At 41.1% G+C, this 21,527-nt stretch overlaps 2 protein-coding genes across 2 annotated transcripts in view; both read right to left on the reverse strand.

The window, feature by feature from the left end:
- Positions 1–9,096, reverse strand: part of LOC311493725 (tumor necrosis factor receptor superfamily member 14-like) — a gene marked incomplete at its 3' end in the record, with an annotated part of 30,202 nt that extends 21,106 nt beyond the window's left edge. The window contains exons 1-2 of the mRNA XM_084552497.1: positions 9,057–9,096; positions 3,286–3,421 (exon numbers count right to left, since the gene is read on the reverse strand). Of these exons, the coding sequence (XP_084408623.1) occupies positions 3,286–3,366 (81 nt within the window). The 5' untranslated portion in view covers positions 3,367–3,421; positions 9,057–9,096. The remainder of the gene's footprint in view (positions 1–3,285; positions 3,422–9,056) is intronic.
- Positions 8,296–21,527, reverse strand: part of LOC311493726 (tumor necrosis factor receptor superfamily member 14-like) — a gene marked incomplete at its 3' end in the record, with an annotated part of 59,975 nt that continues 46,743 nt past the window's right edge. Inside the window, exons 5-10 of the mRNA XM_084552498.1 lie at positions 11,513–11,600; positions 11,323–11,404; positions 11,067–11,098; positions 10,904–10,957; positions 10,743–10,794; positions 8,296–8,379 (exon numbers count right to left, since the gene is read on the reverse strand). Coding sequence (XP_084408624.1) covers positions 8,296–8,379; positions 10,743–10,794; positions 10,904–10,957; positions 11,067–11,098; positions 11,323–11,404; positions 11,513–11,600 — 392 coding nt within the window. The remainder of the gene's footprint in view (positions 8,380–10,742; positions 10,795–10,903; positions 10,958–11,066; positions 11,099–11,322; positions 11,405–11,512; positions 11,601–21,527) is intronic.

Genomic DNA, 21,527 nt, shown 5'->3' on the forward strand with positions numbered 1-21,527 from the left:
GCTTCAGTTTTGAGGAGCAGTTCCATGATAACACCTTTATTAGTCATTTGATGCTCTTTACTCCCATCTAGTGGTCAGAAATCATCATGTGCAGCTTTAATGAGCAAACTGTCACAAAGATCAGTTTCCTTAAACTTTGTTCTCATTTAAAACTAGAAAACCAACCTTTCTCCTTGATGTATTGTCCTGGATGACAGACCGTGTGTTTCTGTGCTGCTTCACAATGGTCCTTTAAGTCAGTACAGAAGAATCCCTCAAGTGGTTCACAAACTGTATCTGATGTTGGTGTACATGACCTCTTTACCTTCAGACCAGAACCTATCAACACATATGGAAGTTACAAAACATACAGAAACAAAACTCCTATTGTGTTTAATCTGTTTCTGATTTAAAGATACCTTCAGTGGTTAGAACAACTTTAGAAAATGTGACACAATAGTCTCTTCAGTTTATGAATTCATAAGAAACATCTGCATAAATTAACTTGTTTGATGGAGATTTGATTTAAAATTCATCAGTTGATGTTATTGATGCAGAAAAAAAGGAAAAAAATTTCTACTGATAAATAAATAATATTAACAGAAATGTACCTGCATCACAGTTGGTGCATGGGAAGCACTGCATACGTCCATTAGCTTTATCCATATAAGTTCCATTCATGCAGGGCACACATGACGTACTTATGTATATTGTGCAATTTCTTTCAACTCTGTTTCCTGAAAGACAACCAGCTATTATATTTCACTGTTAAGCCTTCTCGAGGTGTCGTGGGCCTAACTTAAAGGAACCGTATGTAGGATTGTGGCCAAAACTGGCCAAAACTGGTACTGCAATCACTTTCAAAATACTGTAGAACGGTGTCAACTTGCAGCATGTGTAGTCCACAATATACGCGAAGAACGAATGAGGAATCATTTTTACCGAGGTAACATTAGGCTACTCAATACGTCTCAATTACGTTTCACATTGCCATAATCGATGTGCTAATGTTGTTTTCCTCGGCGTTTCAGCATAATGACAGAGAAACGGGCTCATAATGCATTGCTAATGTTAGCAATGACGACTCGCCGTTTTTATTTCCCAAACAATTCCTTACCTTTTCAATTCGATGACCCACCTCCTCTGTATGCGCTAACGTAATGTTACTTTGCACGAACATGCATAACTTTGTTCGACTGTTGTGAATATTTGAAATGTCCATTTACATTATGTACAAGTAAGTTAGCCAGATGAATCTTACCTGTCCAGGAGAAAATTAGCAACGTTGGCGTCTGTCTTCAAATTCTTCTCCGTTTTCAGCCGTCTCCATCTTTCAAAGGCATCTCCTATACAAATCCTTGTTTTATTTCAGACTTTGTCACGACGTATTTCGGATTCATAACGAGGTCTTTTAGGTTTAGTAACGTTATACATGTTTTATCCGACACGTTCGTAGCTGCAGCTGTGGTAACTAGAGCAGAGCTGGCAACCCGGATGACGAAACTCTACTGACTTTGTGATTAGTAGACAGCTGGAGGGTGGCGCCTCAGGCCAAAACACAACATGACAACATCAACATCAGTTGAGGGCTGCAACTTTCACTTTTAAATGACAATATCCTGGCCGGACCACTGTTGTCAGTGATATAAGTATTTGAAATGAACATGATTTATTCATGTCTAGTGACATATCAGGGCCATTTTATGATTAATTGAAATACATTTCTTACATAAGGTTCCTTAAACGAAACATCGGTGAAGGAAGGTGCCCACTTGAACCCCAATGACATGCTGCATACTGCTGTTGTTTAGGCCAGGTTCCTGATGTCTACATATTGCTTGGTAGCGATGGTTAGCTGCTGAGCGGGCCTTACAAGCCAGCAGCGTTAGGTTAGCTTATATTTTACAAGGTTTGCATTATCCTCTACTGCTCTGTGGGCCTACAAGCCAGCAGCATTTACTTAGTTTATTTAGATTGTAGGTTAAGCTAGCCAGCAGTATTTGGTTAGCTTATTTTTCACAAGGTTTGAGTTAGCGTCTGCTGCTGAGCGGGCCATACAAGCCAGCGGCATTTACTTAGTTAATTTAGATTGTAGGTTATCACATGACTATAAGTTTATCAGGGTTTCTCAGTTGGACAGGGCCTCTAAATGTGTTTTGCCTGGGATTTTGGCACAAGGGATTGTTACATCTAATCCTGTGTATTAATGAATGCAAGCAATCTTTTTCTTTTTTTGATTGGATTAAAATGCAAAACTCATGGTAAGGAGCATGTTGTGAAGCAAAATTGTCATACACTGTTATGTCTTATACTGTCATTATTATTACTACCATCAGATGAAGGTAAATAAAAAAGAGTATAAATAAATATGAATGTATTGCTGTTGTTCAATTGCAGTTTTCACTTGTGATCATTCATTAAACAGCAGGAAAGGATGAGGACACTTTAGTATTCAGTTGGATCTTACCAGGTGGACACTTTTGACAGCATTCATTCCTTATCTGATACTCTGCTGGATGACATGTGAAGGTTTGACAGCACAAGACTTTCATCACAATTATCTGTGAAGAGAAGTTAAAAGAAACAACGTCATAAAAACGATCATCTCTCATGTTTCTTGATCCGTCCATCGCTCCCCTCTGACTTTTCTTAACAATGAAACCTGTCTGGGTCATAATAGGAAGCTTGCACAAGCAATCGATGAAGTCATTATTTAAAGGAAGACATTCTTTTATTAACACACTGCAAATTTATTAAAGTATATACATAAATATCTTGATTCTGCTGTTGGTTCTACTTCATAAACAATTTAAATCACTGACTTCTAAAAAATCAACTTCTAAAATTGAAGAGTGGAACAAATATCCTGCCTCATCTGACGACCAGTTCTACTATAATAATGAAGGTTTCTGTTACAGGTCATTTATCAAACACTGTTACATAAGAGTACTTGATATTTGTGTTATTTAACACTAATACAAGTTAAACTATAGACTAGATTGGTCTGTAAATGCAGAGAAGATTCATTTTGTACTGTTAAAGTGGATGAGTTTTCTATATAACACACAGTGTTACTGAATGTACAGACTGGTTGAACTCTGCTCTACAGCATATCTCATCAGAGGGTAACTAGAGAACATACAGTTGACTTTGAGTTGTTGGATGCATGTGAGATGTAAACAGGACTTCAAGAACAACCCCACTGCTTCTATCCCACTAATAGAAAGAATCTCCCAGGATTAGGAGGATTAGAAGAGGAGCATTATGAATTATTATCCTGTGATTTTCTGCAGTAAAGAATCTTACCAGAAAAGCTGAAGTTCTCCAAGATGTTCTTCTTGAAGTCTTGTTATATAGCAGGTACATTGTTTCTTGATCTGAAGACATCTCAGTGAGATTTGGGATGAGGTGAGTTTGAACATCCAAGACATCAGAACAGCATCTGTAAGAAAAATTAAAGGTTTACAAAAACACATTTTCCAGCAGGAATCCTGGTTATACATTGTAGTTACAGTTACATATATCAATAACAGTGTACATTCACTATACAGTTGAGTTTCAGTTTATAGATTTCACAAAAAGTTTGGACACACCTTCTCATTCAGTGGTTTTTCTGTATTTTTTATTATTTTCTAGATTGTAGATTAATACAGAAGACATCAAAACTATGAAGGAACACATGAGGACTTGTGTAGTAAAGAAAGAAGAATTAATCAAACCAGAATGTGTTTTATATCTTACATCACTGGCTTTGGCTTTGATGACAGTTTTGCAGACTTATGTTATTCTCTCAATCAGCTCCTCTTTTCTTTGTATTTTACCACTTCTCTAAAGCCCTTTGTACGTTGCCTGAAACCGAGTCATCTTCCTCTTCTGTAACCTACTTTCAAAAAGTAGAATGGGAGTTAGAGAGAGGTAGAGCTTTCAGCTATCAGGCTCCTCTCCTGTGGAACCAGCTCCCAGTTTGGGTTCAGGAGGCAGACACTCTCTCTATTTTTAAGGTCAGGCTTAAGACTTTCATTTTTGATCAAGCTTATAGTTAGGGTTGGACTAAACCATCCCTTAGTTATGTTGCTATAGGCCTCGGCTGCTGGGGGACGATGCACCAAACACATGTCCTCCTTCTTTATTCTCTCTCCTCTCTTGCATCCTCTACTTTCTTTTCTCTGGCACAGAGCTCTTGCCCTCTAATTTCCTATCTACTACTAGTCATACAATTCTGTGCTATTACTATGTAGAATGTTTACTGCTGTGTTTTTGTAAAGTGTCTTGAGACAATTTGTATTGTTATTGAGGCTATATAAATAAATTTGAATTGAATTTAATTAACTGCTTGTCCAGTGACGGGACGCGGGGGCGGTAAACTAAATAAAAAGAGCATTATGGATATGGCTTGCGTATTTTTATCGTGCATCTTTTTGATGATGTTCCTTTACAGATTTATGGTGGTTTTGTTACGGATAGATTCATTTTAAAATTACTTTTGTCTGAGTGCTGAACACAAGGTCTGAACAAAATGGAGGATTTAGTTTCTGACAGGTGTGTTACATCCTACAACTCTGTTCTTCACTCGTGTTGTACTTCTTAGTTTAACAACTCAACCCTGGTATTATGAAGAGGGAGACGAGCCATAGTACTGGAGAACAGAGAGACTGTGTTTAGAGTAAACAGGTCATATAAAGTTGAATCCTATTAGATGGGTCATAATTATACAGATATCGACGGTTGAGGACCGAACTTACTGACGACGACCAACGTAGAAACCAAAATCCAACAAAAAACGTAGAAACCAACGAGTTAACGTTAAGAACAACATGAAAAAGAAGGGGTTACGTGATAAGTTGACTCCGCCAAATGAAGAACAGTCAGTTTAAAGATTCTCTTCTTCTTAATTGTCGATGGAGGAATTTTTCCCTCTCCTTCCGTGTCGAGCATTCAAGGAAGTATCGCGACAAGATGTTTCGATACATGAGAACAACAATCCGGGTACTTACTGCTCCGCTGACACATCCGGGTATTTTTAGGTGAAACCGGGTGAAACCTACCCGGAAATAGTTGAATGGTGGTCTATGAGAAATTCGGTGCATTAAATTTTTGAACGTTACCCAACTTTTATATATAGATATTTATACAGATCTAATGGTATGGCCAGCCAGCGGACCAGTTATACAAACTCTCTCCCAAGTGCTGACCGATGTCGATATTTAGAAAAACTTAAATTAATAGGCAATGTCGGATGTCCCTTCACGCTGGAATCTGGTCTCTGGGCGAACAACCCAAAGGAGTGGCCAGAGGTGGACTACGGGCAAGCCCGGATCTATCATATGGGCAATCTGGGCACGTGCCCAGGGGCCCTTGGGCAGAAAAGGGCCCTTCACGATCCGAGTTTTTTTTTTTTTTTTTTTTCTCCCCGAAGTTTAAACTTGCCCCTTGTGCTTGATAAGTACCCAATCAGGAGATAAAAATAGTTGTTTACAAAAATTCTGTCTTCCGATTGCCTGTTTTATTTGTCAGTTACTGGACGGTAATGATTGGCAGCAGGCTGCAATGCACTGTGTTGATTGGCGAGTGGTAAAGGTGGGCGGGCATAGCGGGTGGTACGTCTTGCTGGTTCAAGATCAGTTAAAGTTGCGCGGAAGATGGATAGCGGTATTGGCCAAAAGCCCAGCGGAGCTGCAAAAAGGAAAAAGAAACGAGAAAAGGAGGAGAAAGAAGCGGCGGCATTAAAAAATGTCCCGCTAATAAGTAGCTTTTTCAAAAAAGCGAGAAATGAAGAGGAGGAGAATGGCGAACTAGACAATGCTAGCTCGCCCTGCGCTAGCAGCGATCCTCAGCCTCAGCTAGCAGCAGCTAACGTTAGCGGGGATGCGGGAAAAGAGAGAGATGACACCGGTCACCAAACGGAACAAGGTAACGCGATTTCTTCACGTTCATTTACAGTGGCGGATACCGTCATCTCAGAGGACCCCGCACAATGGGGATCAATTACAGAGAGTGTCCGGGAGGAAATTATTCTCAAAGGAGTTTCAGCCTTTCAGAATCGGGCAGCAAGTATCCAGCATCACGGAGGGGGGGCGAGGCTGGCAGCAAGTCCCGCTCTCTCACTAACGAAGCGTTGACCCGACATCTTCAAAATGGTGAAACTATGTCACGAGAATGGATTATTTATTCACCGTCCACTGGAGAAATTTATTGCTTCGCTTGCAAAGTTTTATCAACACACTGCACCGCATTTGTCACCGGATTCAGTGACTGGAAACATCCGCAGAGAATAACGGAGCACAAAATGAGCGGTGAGCACAAAAAATGCATGCTGTCACTTATACATCGCACTAAACATCTGGGCACTGTGGATGCTTCTCTTGGGAGACAAATTGAAGCTGAAAGTCAGTACTGGAAGGATGTATTGAGGCGTGTTGTTGCCGTCATAAAATTTCTGAGTGAAAGGGGACTTCCATTCCGGGGAGATAATGAACTTTTGGGATCCCCACACAATGGTAATTACTTGGGAAGCATCGAGCTGCTAGCACAGTTTGATCCATTTTTAATGGAACATTTGCAAAAGTATGGTCAGAAGGGTCGTGGCAAGGTTTCATATTTGTCATCAACTATCTGCGAGGAATTTATTGGCCTGATGGGTGGCAAGATAAAGCAAACCATAGCTACAGAACTAAAGCGAGCAAAGTATTTTTCCGTTGTAGTGGACTCTACACCTGACATGTCTCATGTGGACCAGCTAACTTTTGTGTTCCGATTTGTGAATGATAAAGGGAAAGTAGTAGAGCGATTTATCGGATTTGAACCCATTCACAGTCACACTGGGTCAAGTCTGGCTGACTGTGTGATCAAGATGGTCAGCGACTTGGGGCTGGATCTCTCCAACTGTCGTGGCCAAGCTTCAAACGCATCAAACATGTCGGGGAAATATAATGGGTTGCAAGCTCATCTCAAGAAACACAACCCACTGATTCATTACATTCCATGCGCAGCACATTCTTTGAATTTGGTTGGTGTGAACTGTGTTGAAAATAGCTGCCGGGAAGCAAGCCAGTTTTTTGACTTCGTTCAAGCACTATATGCGTTTTGCTCTGCTTCGACCCACCGATGGAATAAAGTGTTTACTTCCAACATCACACTGATGCTAAAATCGCTCTCCTCTACAAGATGGAGCTGCAGAGGAGACTCCACAAGAGCTATTTGTGAAAATTATGCTGAAATAAGAGGAGCCTTACAGATGTTAGCATCTGACGACGAAGAGCGGCAGGACACAAGGCGCAAGGCTACTGCGCTGTGTAACAAGCTCAGGAAACTGGAGACTGCACTCATGACAATATTTTGGGACACTGTGCTACACCGTTTCAAGCTTACGAGCAATGGTTTGCAAAAGAGGGATGTGGACCTAATGACCGCTGTGCACCTTTTGGAATCACTGCACACTTATGTTGCATCACTAAGAAGACAATTTGCTGACTTTGAGACATCTGCTCGGGCTGTCACAGGTGACACAGTTTGATCCAGTTTAGGGCCTTTACAAAAAGCATCATCCAACCCCTTCTACTCTACTGTTCCCCCTGTTTCTTCACCATACTAACTGTTGCCAGCAAGAACAAACTCATTAAAATCTCACACTTAGCATCCAAGATAATACAGCTTCCCACCCCCAGCCTCACTGATGCAAACGACACAGCCACCACACGCCTTGCCCGCACCATAACAAGTAGCCCTGACCATCCCCTGAACCGGTTTTTCACCCTACTCCCATCTGGCCGCAGATACAGAGCCCTGGACTGGAAAAAAGCACACTTTAAGAAGAGTTTTGTACCCTCAGCCATCACTGCATTAAACAAACTCCAGTGACAATAATCCATCCCCTCTATTCTTTTGTGTTTATGTTGTCTGCACTGTCCACTTTTGCTTGCACTGTGTTGAGGAGGGAGGGTAACTGGGGGGGGGGGGGGGGGGGGGGGTATGGCGTGTCATATTATATGTTATATGTTATATGTGATGTGTGATTTTTTGTATGAGACTGTGATGTTAACATCAAATGCTGCTGTCTTTCTTTTATGGAATGAATTGATGTGTGAAGAAGAATATCCTTTATAGGACAGTAAAGACTCTATCTTTGTCAGCACTGAACAAGAAAAGACACCTGCAAATCTATTGCAGGTTGTTCTCAGGAATTGACTGCAGACAACATTCCCCAACGTTTTTGTCGCACTCAGACTTTTCCTCACACTGCCTGTGTCCAACTGTGAGGGAGAGAGGACATTTTCACGACTGAAACGGTATAAAAAATGAACTCAGGACAACCATGGGTCAGAAGAGGCTCTCTTCATTGTCTTTGATGGCTATTGAGTCTGAGCTGGTGAGGGAGCTGGACTTTGAGGACTTGATCTGCAACTTCGCAAAGAAAAACACACGAAAAAAGAATTTCTAAAGGTAAGAGCTATTATGCTGTCTGTGAAATGAGTAGTATAATTTGATGTGACTGTGTGACCTGATAATGTAGGCTGATTGTTTTCAATGAACACTATATTTGATTCATTCTATCATTGTCTTATTGCTTGTGTTGGAGATGGCTGGAGATTTATTGAACTGGTCAGGCATACTTTCTCCTTGCTCAGTTGGATTAGTTTCATCTTTTGACCAATAGATGTGTGATTTGACATGTCAGATTGGCTGGGAGTTCAAATAATTAAGGTGGGCTTTAATGACCAGGGTGTGTAGCATTTTGCGTTTGTATCTGTCTGGTGTATGGCTGTCTGGTGGGGTAGCAATCTACTACTTTGGAGGGTGTGGGTGTTTGGGAGGGGAGGGGGCCCATGAACTTGAGTGCCGAGGGGCCCCTGGGGGTACTGATCCGGCCCTGGTCCCCCTGTCCAGTGAATAATATTTATCACAAAAACAAAGATGTTGAATCAACTAAAAAGTGTGAATTTGAGAAAATTCTCCTATTTCCTGAGCTAGATAAAGTCCTTAAAATCTTTCTTGAGGATTATTATCTGACAAGTGAATCATCTCAACGCTTTTACTGTAATTGATGAGAACTATATTAATCAGCATTTAATATAGTTTACCATTTCGACCGCTTGTGTCACACTCTCCACTTCATCTCCTCCTCAGCTGACACTGACAGCAGTGCTACTACTGGACAGACCGTCTGGCTCTGGCTGTCGTCGAGTATCTAGATTCGGTGTCACTGTGAAAAATGTTGACACCTTTTGTAGTTTTGATAAAAACTGTTTATTTTCCTCTCGCCTTCTCCTCTTCTCCGCTCCACTGGGATAACTCCGCCTCATTTTTCTCAACTCAAAACTGCGATCAAGCTTGCACATGCGCAGTAACATGGAATAGTCCATTGCATGAGAAGGGAGGGGGGAAAGTCAAAACGATCATGATAGATTAAGCATTTGTATGTATTTTTAAGAGCTCGAATTAAGACTACACCAATAATAAGTGCTTTAAATCGAAGAAACTTTTATTAATCAGTTTTTATGAGACGTGTGGGGGCCCCTGGAAATCTCGGGGCCTCGGGCAATTGCCTGTGTTTGCCTAATGGTAAGTCCGCCCCTTAAGTATTACAGTAAACAAGTGACTGATATATTTTATTCACATGATATGATGACACTTTGAATTATTTTTATTCAGGTTTGGTTGTTTTTGATTAGAAAGCTATTGAAAATATTTTCTATTTTTTTGGTTTGTTTTTTTGCAATTCTTTCTATTTTTATATTTGTGTTTTAATCTTATATATTCAACTTCTCTAACTTGTTCTTCTACTGGTTCAAGTGACTCAAGTGAAACAGATCAAACTCACTAACCTGTAAGCAGGTATAAACAATGGGTTTTATTCTTATATTATCCATACATACATTGAATATATAATAGTCATGGTAACACAAGCGGTTTCCTGACGGTACAGTTATGACTGACACTGACCTCGAGGTATTTTGTTACTGTGAAGTATCTTCAGATATTATTAAAAGTATTTATAACTAAGGTTTAAGTCTCTACACTGATGTAAAATCACAGAGGCAGTGTCCCATATTGAAAAATGCTTTATTGTCATTACATCAGTACAGCAAAATAGTATGCCACATCTAAAGAGTACAAAGATAAAAAAAACAAAAAAAAACAAACATAAAGATATTATATTTTCTGTAACGGCTTGTGGCAACGTGGGTGGCACACTGAAAACATGTCATCTCCACACAGAAAGGAGCAGTACCTTCTTGCTGTGAGGCATCAGTGCTAACCACCACGTCACCATTTTGTTTTCTTCAAGTAAAATGAACTTCAAATGTTAAAACTTAAGTTAGAAACAGTGCAACAACTTACATTTCTCCATGCTCAACTTTTTTGCTAAGGCACACAGGTCCAACCAGGACAGTCTCAAACTTTGGCAAAATACAAAATAAAATGAAAAAATGAAATGTCTGTGATATTTTAGGAAATGTTTACTAATACTTTAAGGCTAACTAGCTTATATTTAAACTGTTATAACAGGCATATGCGGTATTTTCACATGCAAAGGCATCAATAGATTTCATTCATGTAATACAACAATCAGTCACCATTCATACATGACACAGTTTCCAAATAAAATAAAGCGTCTCTATGTCACTGTCAGCAGGGTGTTCATGTGGACTGAGGCAGGGTGTTCCAAGACAGAAGTTGATCTACTGATCTGTCTTTTCTGTTCTCTGAAAAGATAATTTGACAGCATCCAAACGTATAATAACTGGATTCTGGAAGAAACGTACTCCACAGAGAATGGTTTCATCTGAGAGTTTAGACTGGTTACACAGCAACATCCTGAGGAGAGAAACACATTCACTTAAAGCAGAAACATTTGTAGAGACATCACACAGCCAGACGATCCTCAGTTAATAAACATTTCACTGAAGAACACCGGCTTTCTTACCTCCTCTGAGAATGGCATCGATTCTTGGACTGGTTCTTGTGTACCTTGGACATTCTTTTGGGAAGAAAAAAAAAACAAAAAAAAAAGACTTTAATTCCTTAGATAAACCCAGTGCTGTGATCTGTAACAGTGCACATAACCAAATAGTGAGAAATAAACATACCTCTCTGGAGTTGTCTGCATTTCTGTTTCTGACTATAATTGAACAAAACCAGTGAAAAACATAATTACCAGCACTGTCATGACTCAGCAGAAAACATTATCATCCATCAAAGATGTGACAAAACATAGAAAAGAAGAACATTTTCCTGCTATAAATGAAACCTACCTGTTGGACATATTTTCTTTCTGTAGACGTAGCACAATCCTGCTACTATTAGAATGACTAATAAAACCACCACACCAGTGATGGTCCTTACAACATTTGAAGTTTGTCCTCCACATACAGAATCAGTTGACGTGTTTCCTGGTGTTATCAGCTGAAGGTTCATTGATTCACATCTGGAACAATAAAGGGACATTTTATAGAGAAATGTACAGATACAACAAATTCATGGTTATTATAAAAAAATAAATGTGTCTCCATGTGTGATGTGAAGATTTACTTACTGTGTGTGTTGGAGACAAGATGTTAATGTTCCATCTGAAAATGTTCCATCACTGCAGTCAGAGCACACAGTGTCTGAGGAGGCTGAGCCTGCACAGACACAAGTTATATGGAAGTTGAAACTAGTTCAGTCTAAAGTATGAAGAGATGAATTAATGAGTAAGTAATGTGTTGGAATGTGGTTTATTAATCTATGAAGAGTCAGACTAACGTAGAAACATGGTCTAGATGAGTATATTCATGTCATGTTTAATTACGTTTAAATGACAAATTGTCTTGTAATGTTTACAACTTAAGAACAATGTTTTACAATCAAAGACAGGAAATCTTCAGATATCAAGACACCATTAGAGTGCAGGCTTTAGAATGAGAAAACACCTGAAATTACACCATTAATCATCGGAACAGTGAAGTAATGTTTTATTTATTTATTTTTAAGTACATAGAGCCTCGTTCATAACATGAGTCTGTAGTCTCAGACCATTAGTCATTTGAGTATCATTCATTGGGAAAAGGAAACAGGATGAAAAGATAGTCCTCCAGTTTCAGGTGTGAGTTCCAGGTGGATAAACACCCACAGACGTTCCTATTTAAACTCCAATATGACAGGACAACTGAGCAACGTCCACATGATGGCTTGTTAAATTTGTCTTAAATCTGTCACAGGATTAATATGACAAAGTAGTTTTGGAACCTAAAAAACACTGGAGTGCTACTCATTTACTGCACCACATCAGTAAAGGTGGATAGAAACATCTTTATTAGACTTTTGGTGCTTATTTACTTGTATCTAGTGGTCAGAAATCAACACGTGGAGCAAACTGTCAAAAAGATCAGTTTCCTTTGTTCTCATTTAAAACTACTACTTTACTGCAGCCAGCCACCAGGGGGAGCTCTAGTTGCTTTGGCTTCACTTCAGAGGAGCAGCTCTATGATAAAGACATTTATTAGACTTTTAGCTCTTTACTCCCATCTAGTGGTCAAAAATCATCATGTGCAGCTTAAATGAGCAAACTGTCACAAAGATCAGTTTCCTTAAACTTTGTTCTCATTTAAAACTAGAAAACCAACCTTTTTCCCTGATGTATTGTCCTGGATGACAGACCGTGTGTTTCTGTGCTGCTGCACATTGGTCCTTTATTGAGTCAATACAGAAGAATCCCTCAAGTGGTTCACAAACTGTATCTGATGTTGATGTACATGACCTCTTTACCTTCAGAACAGAACCTGTCAACACATATGGAAGTTACAAAACATGCAGAAACAAAACTCCTATTGTGTTTAATCTGTTTCTGATTTAAAGATACCTTCAGTGGTTAGAACAACTTTAGAAAATGTGACACAATAGTCTCTTCAGTTTATGAATTCATAGGAAACATCTGCATAAATTAACTTGTCTGATGTGGATTTGATTTAAAATTCACCAGTTGAAAAAGGAAAAACATTTCTACTGATAAATAAATAATATTAACAGAAATGTACCTGGATCACAGTTGGTGCATGGGAAGCAGTGCAAACGTCCAGTAGGTTTATCCATATAAGTTCCATTCATGCAGGGCAGACATGACGTACTTATGGACTCTAAACTAGAGCAATCTCTTTTAACACTGGTTCCTGTTGAAAAAACAACCAGCAATTTCATTTCAAACAATCTTTTTGTTTTAATTCAACTGAAATATAATCTTCAGGGTAAGGAGCATGCTGCATGCTAAGTAAAGATTCATACACTGTTATCTGTTATACTGACGTTAGTATTACTATCATCAGATGAAGGCAAATAAAAAAAGGAGTATTAATAAACATTAATGTATTTTCTTACCAGGTAGACACTTCAGGCAGCATCTATTGTCTATCTGATACTCCTCTGGATTACATGTGAGGGTTTGACAGCACAAGACTTTCATCACAATTATCTGTGAAGAGAAGTTAAAAGAAACGACGTCATAAAAACGATCATCTCATGTTTCTTTGATCCGTCCATCTCTCCCCTCTGACTTTTCTTAACAATGAAACATGTCTGGATCATAATAGGAAGCTTGCACAAGCAACCGATGAAGGCATTCTTTACGGGAGGTCAGTCTCTTCTTAAAACACTGTAAATTTGTTAAAGTATATACATAAATATCATGATTTTGAGGTTAAATCACTGACTTTTAAAAAATCAACTCCTAAAATTAAAGAGAAGGAACAAATATCCCGTCACTCATCTGACAACCAGTTCTACTATAATAATGAAAGTTTCTGTTACAGGTCATTTATCAAACACTGTCACATAAGAGTTGTTGGTATTTGTGTTATTTAACACTAATACAAGTTAAACTATAGAATAGATTGGTCTGTAAATGCAGAGAGGATTCATTCTGTACTGTTATGGTGGAGGAGTTTTCTATCTAAGACACAGTGTTACCGAATGTACAGACTAGAGATGCACCGATATATCGGCTGGTGACCGGAATCGGCCGATTTTCACGTGATCGGCCATGACCGGAGACCGGCCGGTCAGTCTGACATATGCCGATTTTTTGCCGGACAAATGCACTCGCATTTACATCGCGCAACATCAGCATCACACGCAGGCCAGTTGAAAGTCTTGCCTGGGCCCGGGACGAGATAATCTTAGACGATCTTCTCTCTTCTCTCAACGGTAGCCTGACTCTGTCCCTCCGCCGCTCCGGGACAGCGGGCCCCTCCCGCATCACTCTCTCTGTCACCTGACTGCAGCCGGATCTCTCTCCTCTCTGTCTCATCCTCTCTGACGGAGCTACCAAACTCAACTGTTTCTGTCAAAGATAACGTGTTGTGTCGGGCTTTTATACAAGCTAATGGACGTTAACATTAGAGCTAGCCTGTTAGCTTACGTTACAAGGCTGGTAAACGTTGGCTGCGCTGTTTCTAACCTACGTTCACTTTACTAGTCCCAGCTTCACCGTCACCACCTTTTTTTAAATATTTGTTAAGAAAATCTTTAAGGCCTCTATTTTCTTCTCTTTTTCTCTTTTCTTTCCTTTTCTGAGCACCGGACTAATGCTGACCGGACATTTTGAGCGTACTGAACTTCAAATCAAACGGCAACATCAAATTGTGATCAGTGGCCAAACCATTTTTGTGGTGGGGGTGGGGGGGGGGGGGGGGGTTCTTGACCACTATTTCAAGGACAATTAGGAAGAAAACAAATAAAAAGCTTTTATGTAAATCAAATATTAAATTTTTTTTTCCCCCACACCAGGAGTAATTTATATAGTTCTATTTTTATAGTGATAGCGATTATCTGTTCAAAAAACGTTCTATTAAAGAAAAGATAATATTAATATTCTATTAAAGAAGAGAAGATAAATCTTTGTGTGTGTTGTAAAGTGGTTAGAAAAAATGAAATCGGAATCGGCTAAAATCGGTATCGGCAGGTCAAACTCAATGAAAAATCGGAAATCGGAATCGGCCGGAAAAACTGTAATCGGTGCATCTCTAGTTCAGACTGGTTGAACTCTGCTCTACAGCATATCTCATCAGAGGGTAACTAGAGAACATACAGTTGACTTTGAGTTGTTGGATGCATGTGAGATGTAAACAGGACTTCAAGAACAACCCCACTGCTTCTATCCCACTAATAGAAAGAATCTCCCAGGATTAGGAGGATTAGAGGAGGAGCATTAGGATTTATTATCCTGTGATTTTCTGCAGTAAAGAATCTTACCAGAAAAACTGAAGTTCTCCAAGATGTACTTCTTGAAGTCTTGTTATATAGCAGGTAAAACTTTTCTTGACCTGAAGACATCTCAGTGAGATTTGGGATGAGGTGAGTTTGAACATCAAAGACATCAGAACATCGTCTGTAAGAAAAATTAAAGGTTTACAAAAACTGCATTTTCCAGCAGGAATCCTGGTTATACATTGTAGTTACAGTTACATATATCAATAACAGTGTACATTCACTATACAGTTGAGTTTCAGTTTATAGATTTCACTAAAAGTTTGGACACACCTTCTCATTCAATGGTTCTTCTGTATTTTTATAATTTTCTAGATTGTAGATTAATACAGAAGACATCAAAACTATGAAGGAACACATGAGGAATTGTGTAGTGAACAAAGAAGACTTAAGAAAACCAGAATGTGTTTTATATCTTATATCACTGGCTTTGGCTTTGATGACAGTTTTGCAGACTCATGTTATTCTCTCAATCAGCTCCTCTTTTCTTTGTATTTTACCACCTTTCTAAAGCCCTTTGTACGTTGCCTGAAACTGAGTCATCTTCCTCTTCTGTAACCTACTTTCAAAAAGTAGAATGGGAGGAAGAGAGAGGTAGAGCTTTCAGCTATCAGGCTCTTCTCCTGTGGAACCAGTTCCCAGTTTGGGTTTGGGAGGCAGACACTCTCTCTATTTTTAAGGTCAGGCTTAAGACTTTCCTTTTTGATCAAGCTTATAGTTAGGGCTGGACTAAACCATCCCTTAGTTATGCTGCTATAGGCCTAGGCTGCTGGGGGACGATGCACCAAACACGTGTCCTCCTTCTTTCTTCTCTCTCCTCTCTCGCATCCTCCACTTTCTTTTCTCTGGCACAGAGCTCTTGCCCATTCACTATGTAGAATGTTTACTGTTCCCCCCCCCCCTCCCCCCTCTCCTTGTGAGTATCTCTGGCCTGGAGTTGTGCGTTTCCTGTGGAGCACTATACTACATCTGTTGTCGTGGTCTCATCAGTCTGCCCAGTCTTCATGGCCTCCTGCAGTTATCCACTCCTACCTGAATGAACAATTCTCAGACCTGCCTGTGATTCCTCTTACATTTTCAAACTTTCATGTAATATCATCAGTTTGTATCCTAAGATTCCACATGTATGCTTTGGTCAGATATGTGTATCTACTGTATGACAGATGTATGTTTATCTTGCTGTTCTCTTCTCTCTTTCTTCTGTCTGTACCCGACTGGCCTTAGGCAGATGGGTTCCTCCATATGAGCTGGGTTCTGCTCATTGACTGTAAAGTTGGGCATTTTAACATGGGGGTCTATGGGGATTTGCTCCCTTTTGGAGCCAGCCTCAAGCGGTCACTCGATGAACTGCAGTTTTTTGCACTTCCGCATTGGCTTCAATTTTCAGACCCGGAGGTTGCCGCCTTCTGCTCACGATTTGTATTGTTATTGAGGCTATATAAATAAATTTGAATTGAATTTAATTAACCGCTTGTCCAGTGATGGGACGCGGGGGGCGGTAAACTAAATAAAAAGAGCATTATGGATATATATGGCTTGCGTATTTTTATCGTGCATCTTTTTGATGATGTTCCTTTACAGATTTATGGTGGTTTTGTTACGGATAGATTCATTTTAAAATTACTTTTGTCTGAGTGCTGAACACAAGGTCTGAACAAAATGGAGGATTTAGTTTCTGACGGGTGTGTTACATCCTACAACTCTGTTCTTCACTCGTGTCGTACTTATTTGTTCGACAACTCCACCCTGGTATTATGAAGAGGGAGACGAGCCATAGTACTGGAGAACAGAGACGGTGTTTAGAGTAAACAGGTCATATATAGAAGTTGAATCCTATTAGATGAGTCATAATTATACAGATATCGACCCATGAGGAACTTACCGACGACGACCAACGTAGAAACCAAAATCCAACAAAAAACGTAGAAACCAACGAGTTAACGTTAAGAACAACATGAAAAAGGGCTTACGTGATGCGTTGACTCCGCCAAAAGAAGAACAGTCAGTTTAAAGATTCTCTTCTTTTCTTCTTCGTCAGTGTCGAGCATTCAAAGCGGAAGTATCGCGACAAGATGTTTCGATACCTCGCTTCATCAGTTGAAAAATCACGTGACTCCCCAAATGAAGCTTCATTACGTCACACGCGTATTGGCCGTCATCGGCGACGTGTCACGGGATTGTCAAATTCACAATCAGTAGCGGTTTTAGGCACGGGCGAACCGGGCAGTCGCCCGGGGCAGCATTTTTACATGACACAAAGGGGGCGGCACGAGCACTTGGAAAAAAATAAACAAATAAATCTGCGCCGCTACATAGTTTTCTATTATCTGTCATATCTGTGTGGGGATATTGTCGCCCCCTGCAGCTGCAGGCGCCCCTGCTTGCTGAGAAGGTGTGTGTGAGAAAGGGAAAGGGGGACGCGGGGGACAGTTCACCTCTGGGTCTCTCCCAAATTGAAGGACGGTAGGGGGGTCCACTGTATAAAAGGGCTAAAGTCAATCACACCTTGACTTTCTTCCATATAACGCACATTTCATTCATAATATTATAAATACAGGCCTATAATTCCTGCACATTTTTGTTTTTATGAATTGTGTGAAATGGTCAAATAAAAATAGGTAATACAAAACGATTATGTGGTTACCAAGGTGAATTGGTTTAGTCTTGACTTCTGGTCTTGAGTGACAGCGCTGGGGGATGGAAATCTCTTGATTGTTGAGTGTCAAATAAACAGAGATGGACAGAAAAAGGTCAAAGCCATCAGGTAATTCAATGTAGAACCGCCACTGCTCACAATGCTTATAAATGGGCACAATCCCTCAGATGGTTGTGGGTTTTTGAGAGGAGCAGAGTTTTGCATATGTTACATAGTTTCATTCATTTAGAACGAGGGAGAGTGAAGCTTAAGGTAAGATTAGTATAACATTAGATTAACTTGCATACTCACATTGGCACATAGGCATTCACACACTATACACTGATTTACATACCTGTATACATACATACAAGAGGAACATACTAAAGCCTAACTCAGCTGAAATTATCTTGTTTTTCAATAAAAATCACGTGCAAGTTCAGAAATGCGCTGCAAAAAAACCTAAAAAGCGATGGACCTCGTTTGCTCAAACCCCGATCCTCGCGAGGAGTTAATGACTCCTTCTCGGCAGTGTTTGAGGTTTTGGTCCATTTTGATCATTTTAAATACAAATAATACCTGACTGCTTTGCTGCAACTCCTAACAGAACATCTCAGAACTTTATTCACTGAGTTAATTTTGAGGATTATTTATATGTAAAGTGTCTGTGCCCAACATAGCTAGCCTGGCAGCAGAAGTTAATTAGATAACTAGCCGGCTAATGAATTAACCTTAGGGTAGCCTTCCAGCATAGCTTCGGTGTGTTAGCGAGGCTAACGGGAGCGGGAGCTTGTCACGGTTATCAAACCGGCACCCAAGTTAAAACGTAATATTGAAGTTTTAGAATTTAGAGGGATGATACTTTTAAATACAGCGCATCTGTGTGAAGTTGGAAATTTTTATTCCACCACGTAAAGTAGGAAACGTTTATGTCATGTTGACGTTACTTTTTCCATATGATCAACGTTACTGTTGCACTGTGTAATAAGAGTTATATTAAGTATGATATACAGACAGTGTGGCAGACATGGAGGAGGCATCACAAGTGGGTATGCTGTGGGTATATTTGCTATCTACAGAGGACATTTAGGGCTTTTTAATGATACCAGATGTGAAGGGGTGAGGCTTTGGTACCTTTCTCTGTTTGCCCAGGGAGTTCACGTCCGCCATAGTGATCACCATCTACATCTCCCCATCAGCTGAGGCCGAAGTGGCTGCTGACGTCATCACCACCACCATCTCCCGTCTGCAGACGCAGCAGCCAAACGCCTTTATGGTGATAAATGGGGACTTCAGTCATGTCACCTTGGACAGAACCCTCACAGACTCCACCCAGTATGTGGATTGCCACACCCGTGACAACAAAACACTGGGACCAGCTGGGACCAGTTTGTCGTTTCCAATCCAGCTGTTGCACAACACTCTTCTACCTTCAATGTTTGTCATCTCAATGCATACAGTGCCACTCCCCCCGGCAGGTTAGGTCACAACCTTGTCCTGCTAACTCCTAAGTATGTCCCGCTTGTCCAACGGCAGCCTGTGTCCAAAAAGACTGTAAGGAGGTGGACACTAGAGGCTGAGGAGGCCCTTCAGGACTGCTTTGAGTGAACTGACTGGGAGACACTCTGCCAGCCTCATGGGGAAGACATCAGCAGCATGGCGGACTACATCACAGAATACATTAAATTCTGTGAGAATACCGTCATAACACCCCAGACGGCTCATTGTTATTCCAACAACAAGCCATCGATTACTAGCGACAAGAGGACTCTGCTGAACAACAAGAGGAGAGCCTTCAGGTCCGAAAACAAGGAGGAGCTAAGGAGGGTACAGCACCAACTGCGGGACAAGCTGAGAGAGGCCAAACTCCAGCAGAAGAACATGAGGGAGGTGTGGTCAGGAATGAAGGAAATAACGGGCTGTGGGGGGAGAAGCAGGCTTGGAGCGTGCGAACGAGCTTAACACCTTCTTCAACAGGTTTAGCTCCAAGACTTCTGTCTCCTCTACCCCTTTCCCCCACACCTCCCCACTGACGCCAACGCTCCCACATTTCATGCCCCCTGCTCCTCCCCCTGCGGTGAGACTCCAGGATCAGACCATGGGAGCTAAACTCACTACACCTCCTGCCTGGTTCCTGTGCCCAAGAAGTCGTCCCCATCTGGCTTCAGTGATTACCGTCCAGTTGCCCTTACGTCCCATGTGATGAAGGTGCTGGAGAGGTTGGTGTTGGCCCACCTAAAGCCACAGGTGAGATCTTCTTTAGACCCCCTACAGTTTGCCTACCAGCTGTGTCTGGGGGTGGATGACGCTGTCATCTATCTGCTGCACCGAGCTCACTCACACCTGGATGGTGGTGGAGGCTCAGTGAGAATCACATTCTTTGATTTCCCCAGTGCGTTCAACACCATCCAGCCTTTGTTGCTGGGTGAGAAGCTGCGGCCGATGGGTGTCTCCTGGATCACTGACTACCTGACAGACAGGCCACAGTTCGTGCGTCTGGGTCATGTCCTGTCTGATGTGGTGGTGAGTGGTGTGTGAGCCCCACAGGGCACTGTGCTTTCTCTGTTCCTATTCACCTTATACACCACTGACTTTCAGCACAACTCATGTCAGAAACAGAAATTTTCTGATGACTCTGCAGTTGTAGGGTGTATAAGCGGTGGACGGGATGATTATATTGATGCTAGCGTGTCAAATTGACCCGATCGGTAGCCGACGGGGCTGTCTCAGTTTAGCTTGGTCATGTGACCTGCCTGTTGCGCCAAGCTGTTGTGCTGTTTAATGATCCTACACTGCCTCCTACTGGTGATTTGCAGTATGACACGTCTGCCGTAATTTGTGTTATTCTGTTATTAATGCTACTGTATAGTAGGTTAATTATCATTACTATTGTTTATTATTGTTGTCCTCTGCAGACATCACAAACCACACACTCATACTACAGTGTCCTGTTCAGTTGGATAGAGGTCAATAAAGTCATCTAAAGGAGAGAAGCTGCTGCGTCTTCTCTGACCGGAGGATTAGGCCAGTATAGACACAGCCAGAGTATCACCACTGAAACTGTTCCGTCACAATGTTCCTGTTGAGAAGGACTTGGAAAGATGGCCGTATCTGCAGAAAGAAGTAAGGCTGCCACAGATCGACGCAATGAACGCTCCCTCTGCGATGGAGCCGTGGAAGATAATCCACAGCCAAGATGACGGGGCTTACGCGGTAAAGACCATCCTCGGTTGGGTAGTTAATGGCCCTCTCAAGAAAAGTGACGATCACCACAAGACAAGCGACTACAGTCAAAGGACTTCAGTCAACAGAATCTCAGTCAGCAGCTTGGACAGTATGCTGCTGAAACAATACAATCATGACTTTCCGGTGCAAGCCTGTGAAGAGAAGTCAGAAATGTCGTGGGAAGTCGTTCAGTTCATGAAGTCTGTGACTGAGACAATCAAGAAAATCAATGGGCACTACAGCCTTGGGATGCCTCTCAGGAACAAAAATGTGGTAATGCCAAACAACAAATGTGTTGCTGAGCAACGAGCATCTAACCTGAAAAGGAAACTCCCAAGAACTCCAGCTTCCACGATGACTACAAGACCTTCATGTCAGACCTGCTGAACAAAGGCTACACATTGTAAGTTCCTGAAGACGAACCCAACCGCAACGACGGCAGAGTATGGTA

Source organism: Chelon labrosus (assembly GCF_963514085.1).
Source record: "Chelon labrosus genome assembly, chromosome: 10".
Lineage (NCBI taxonomy): Eukaryota > Metazoa > Chordata > Actinopteri > Mugiliformes > Mugilidae > Chelon > Chelon labrosus.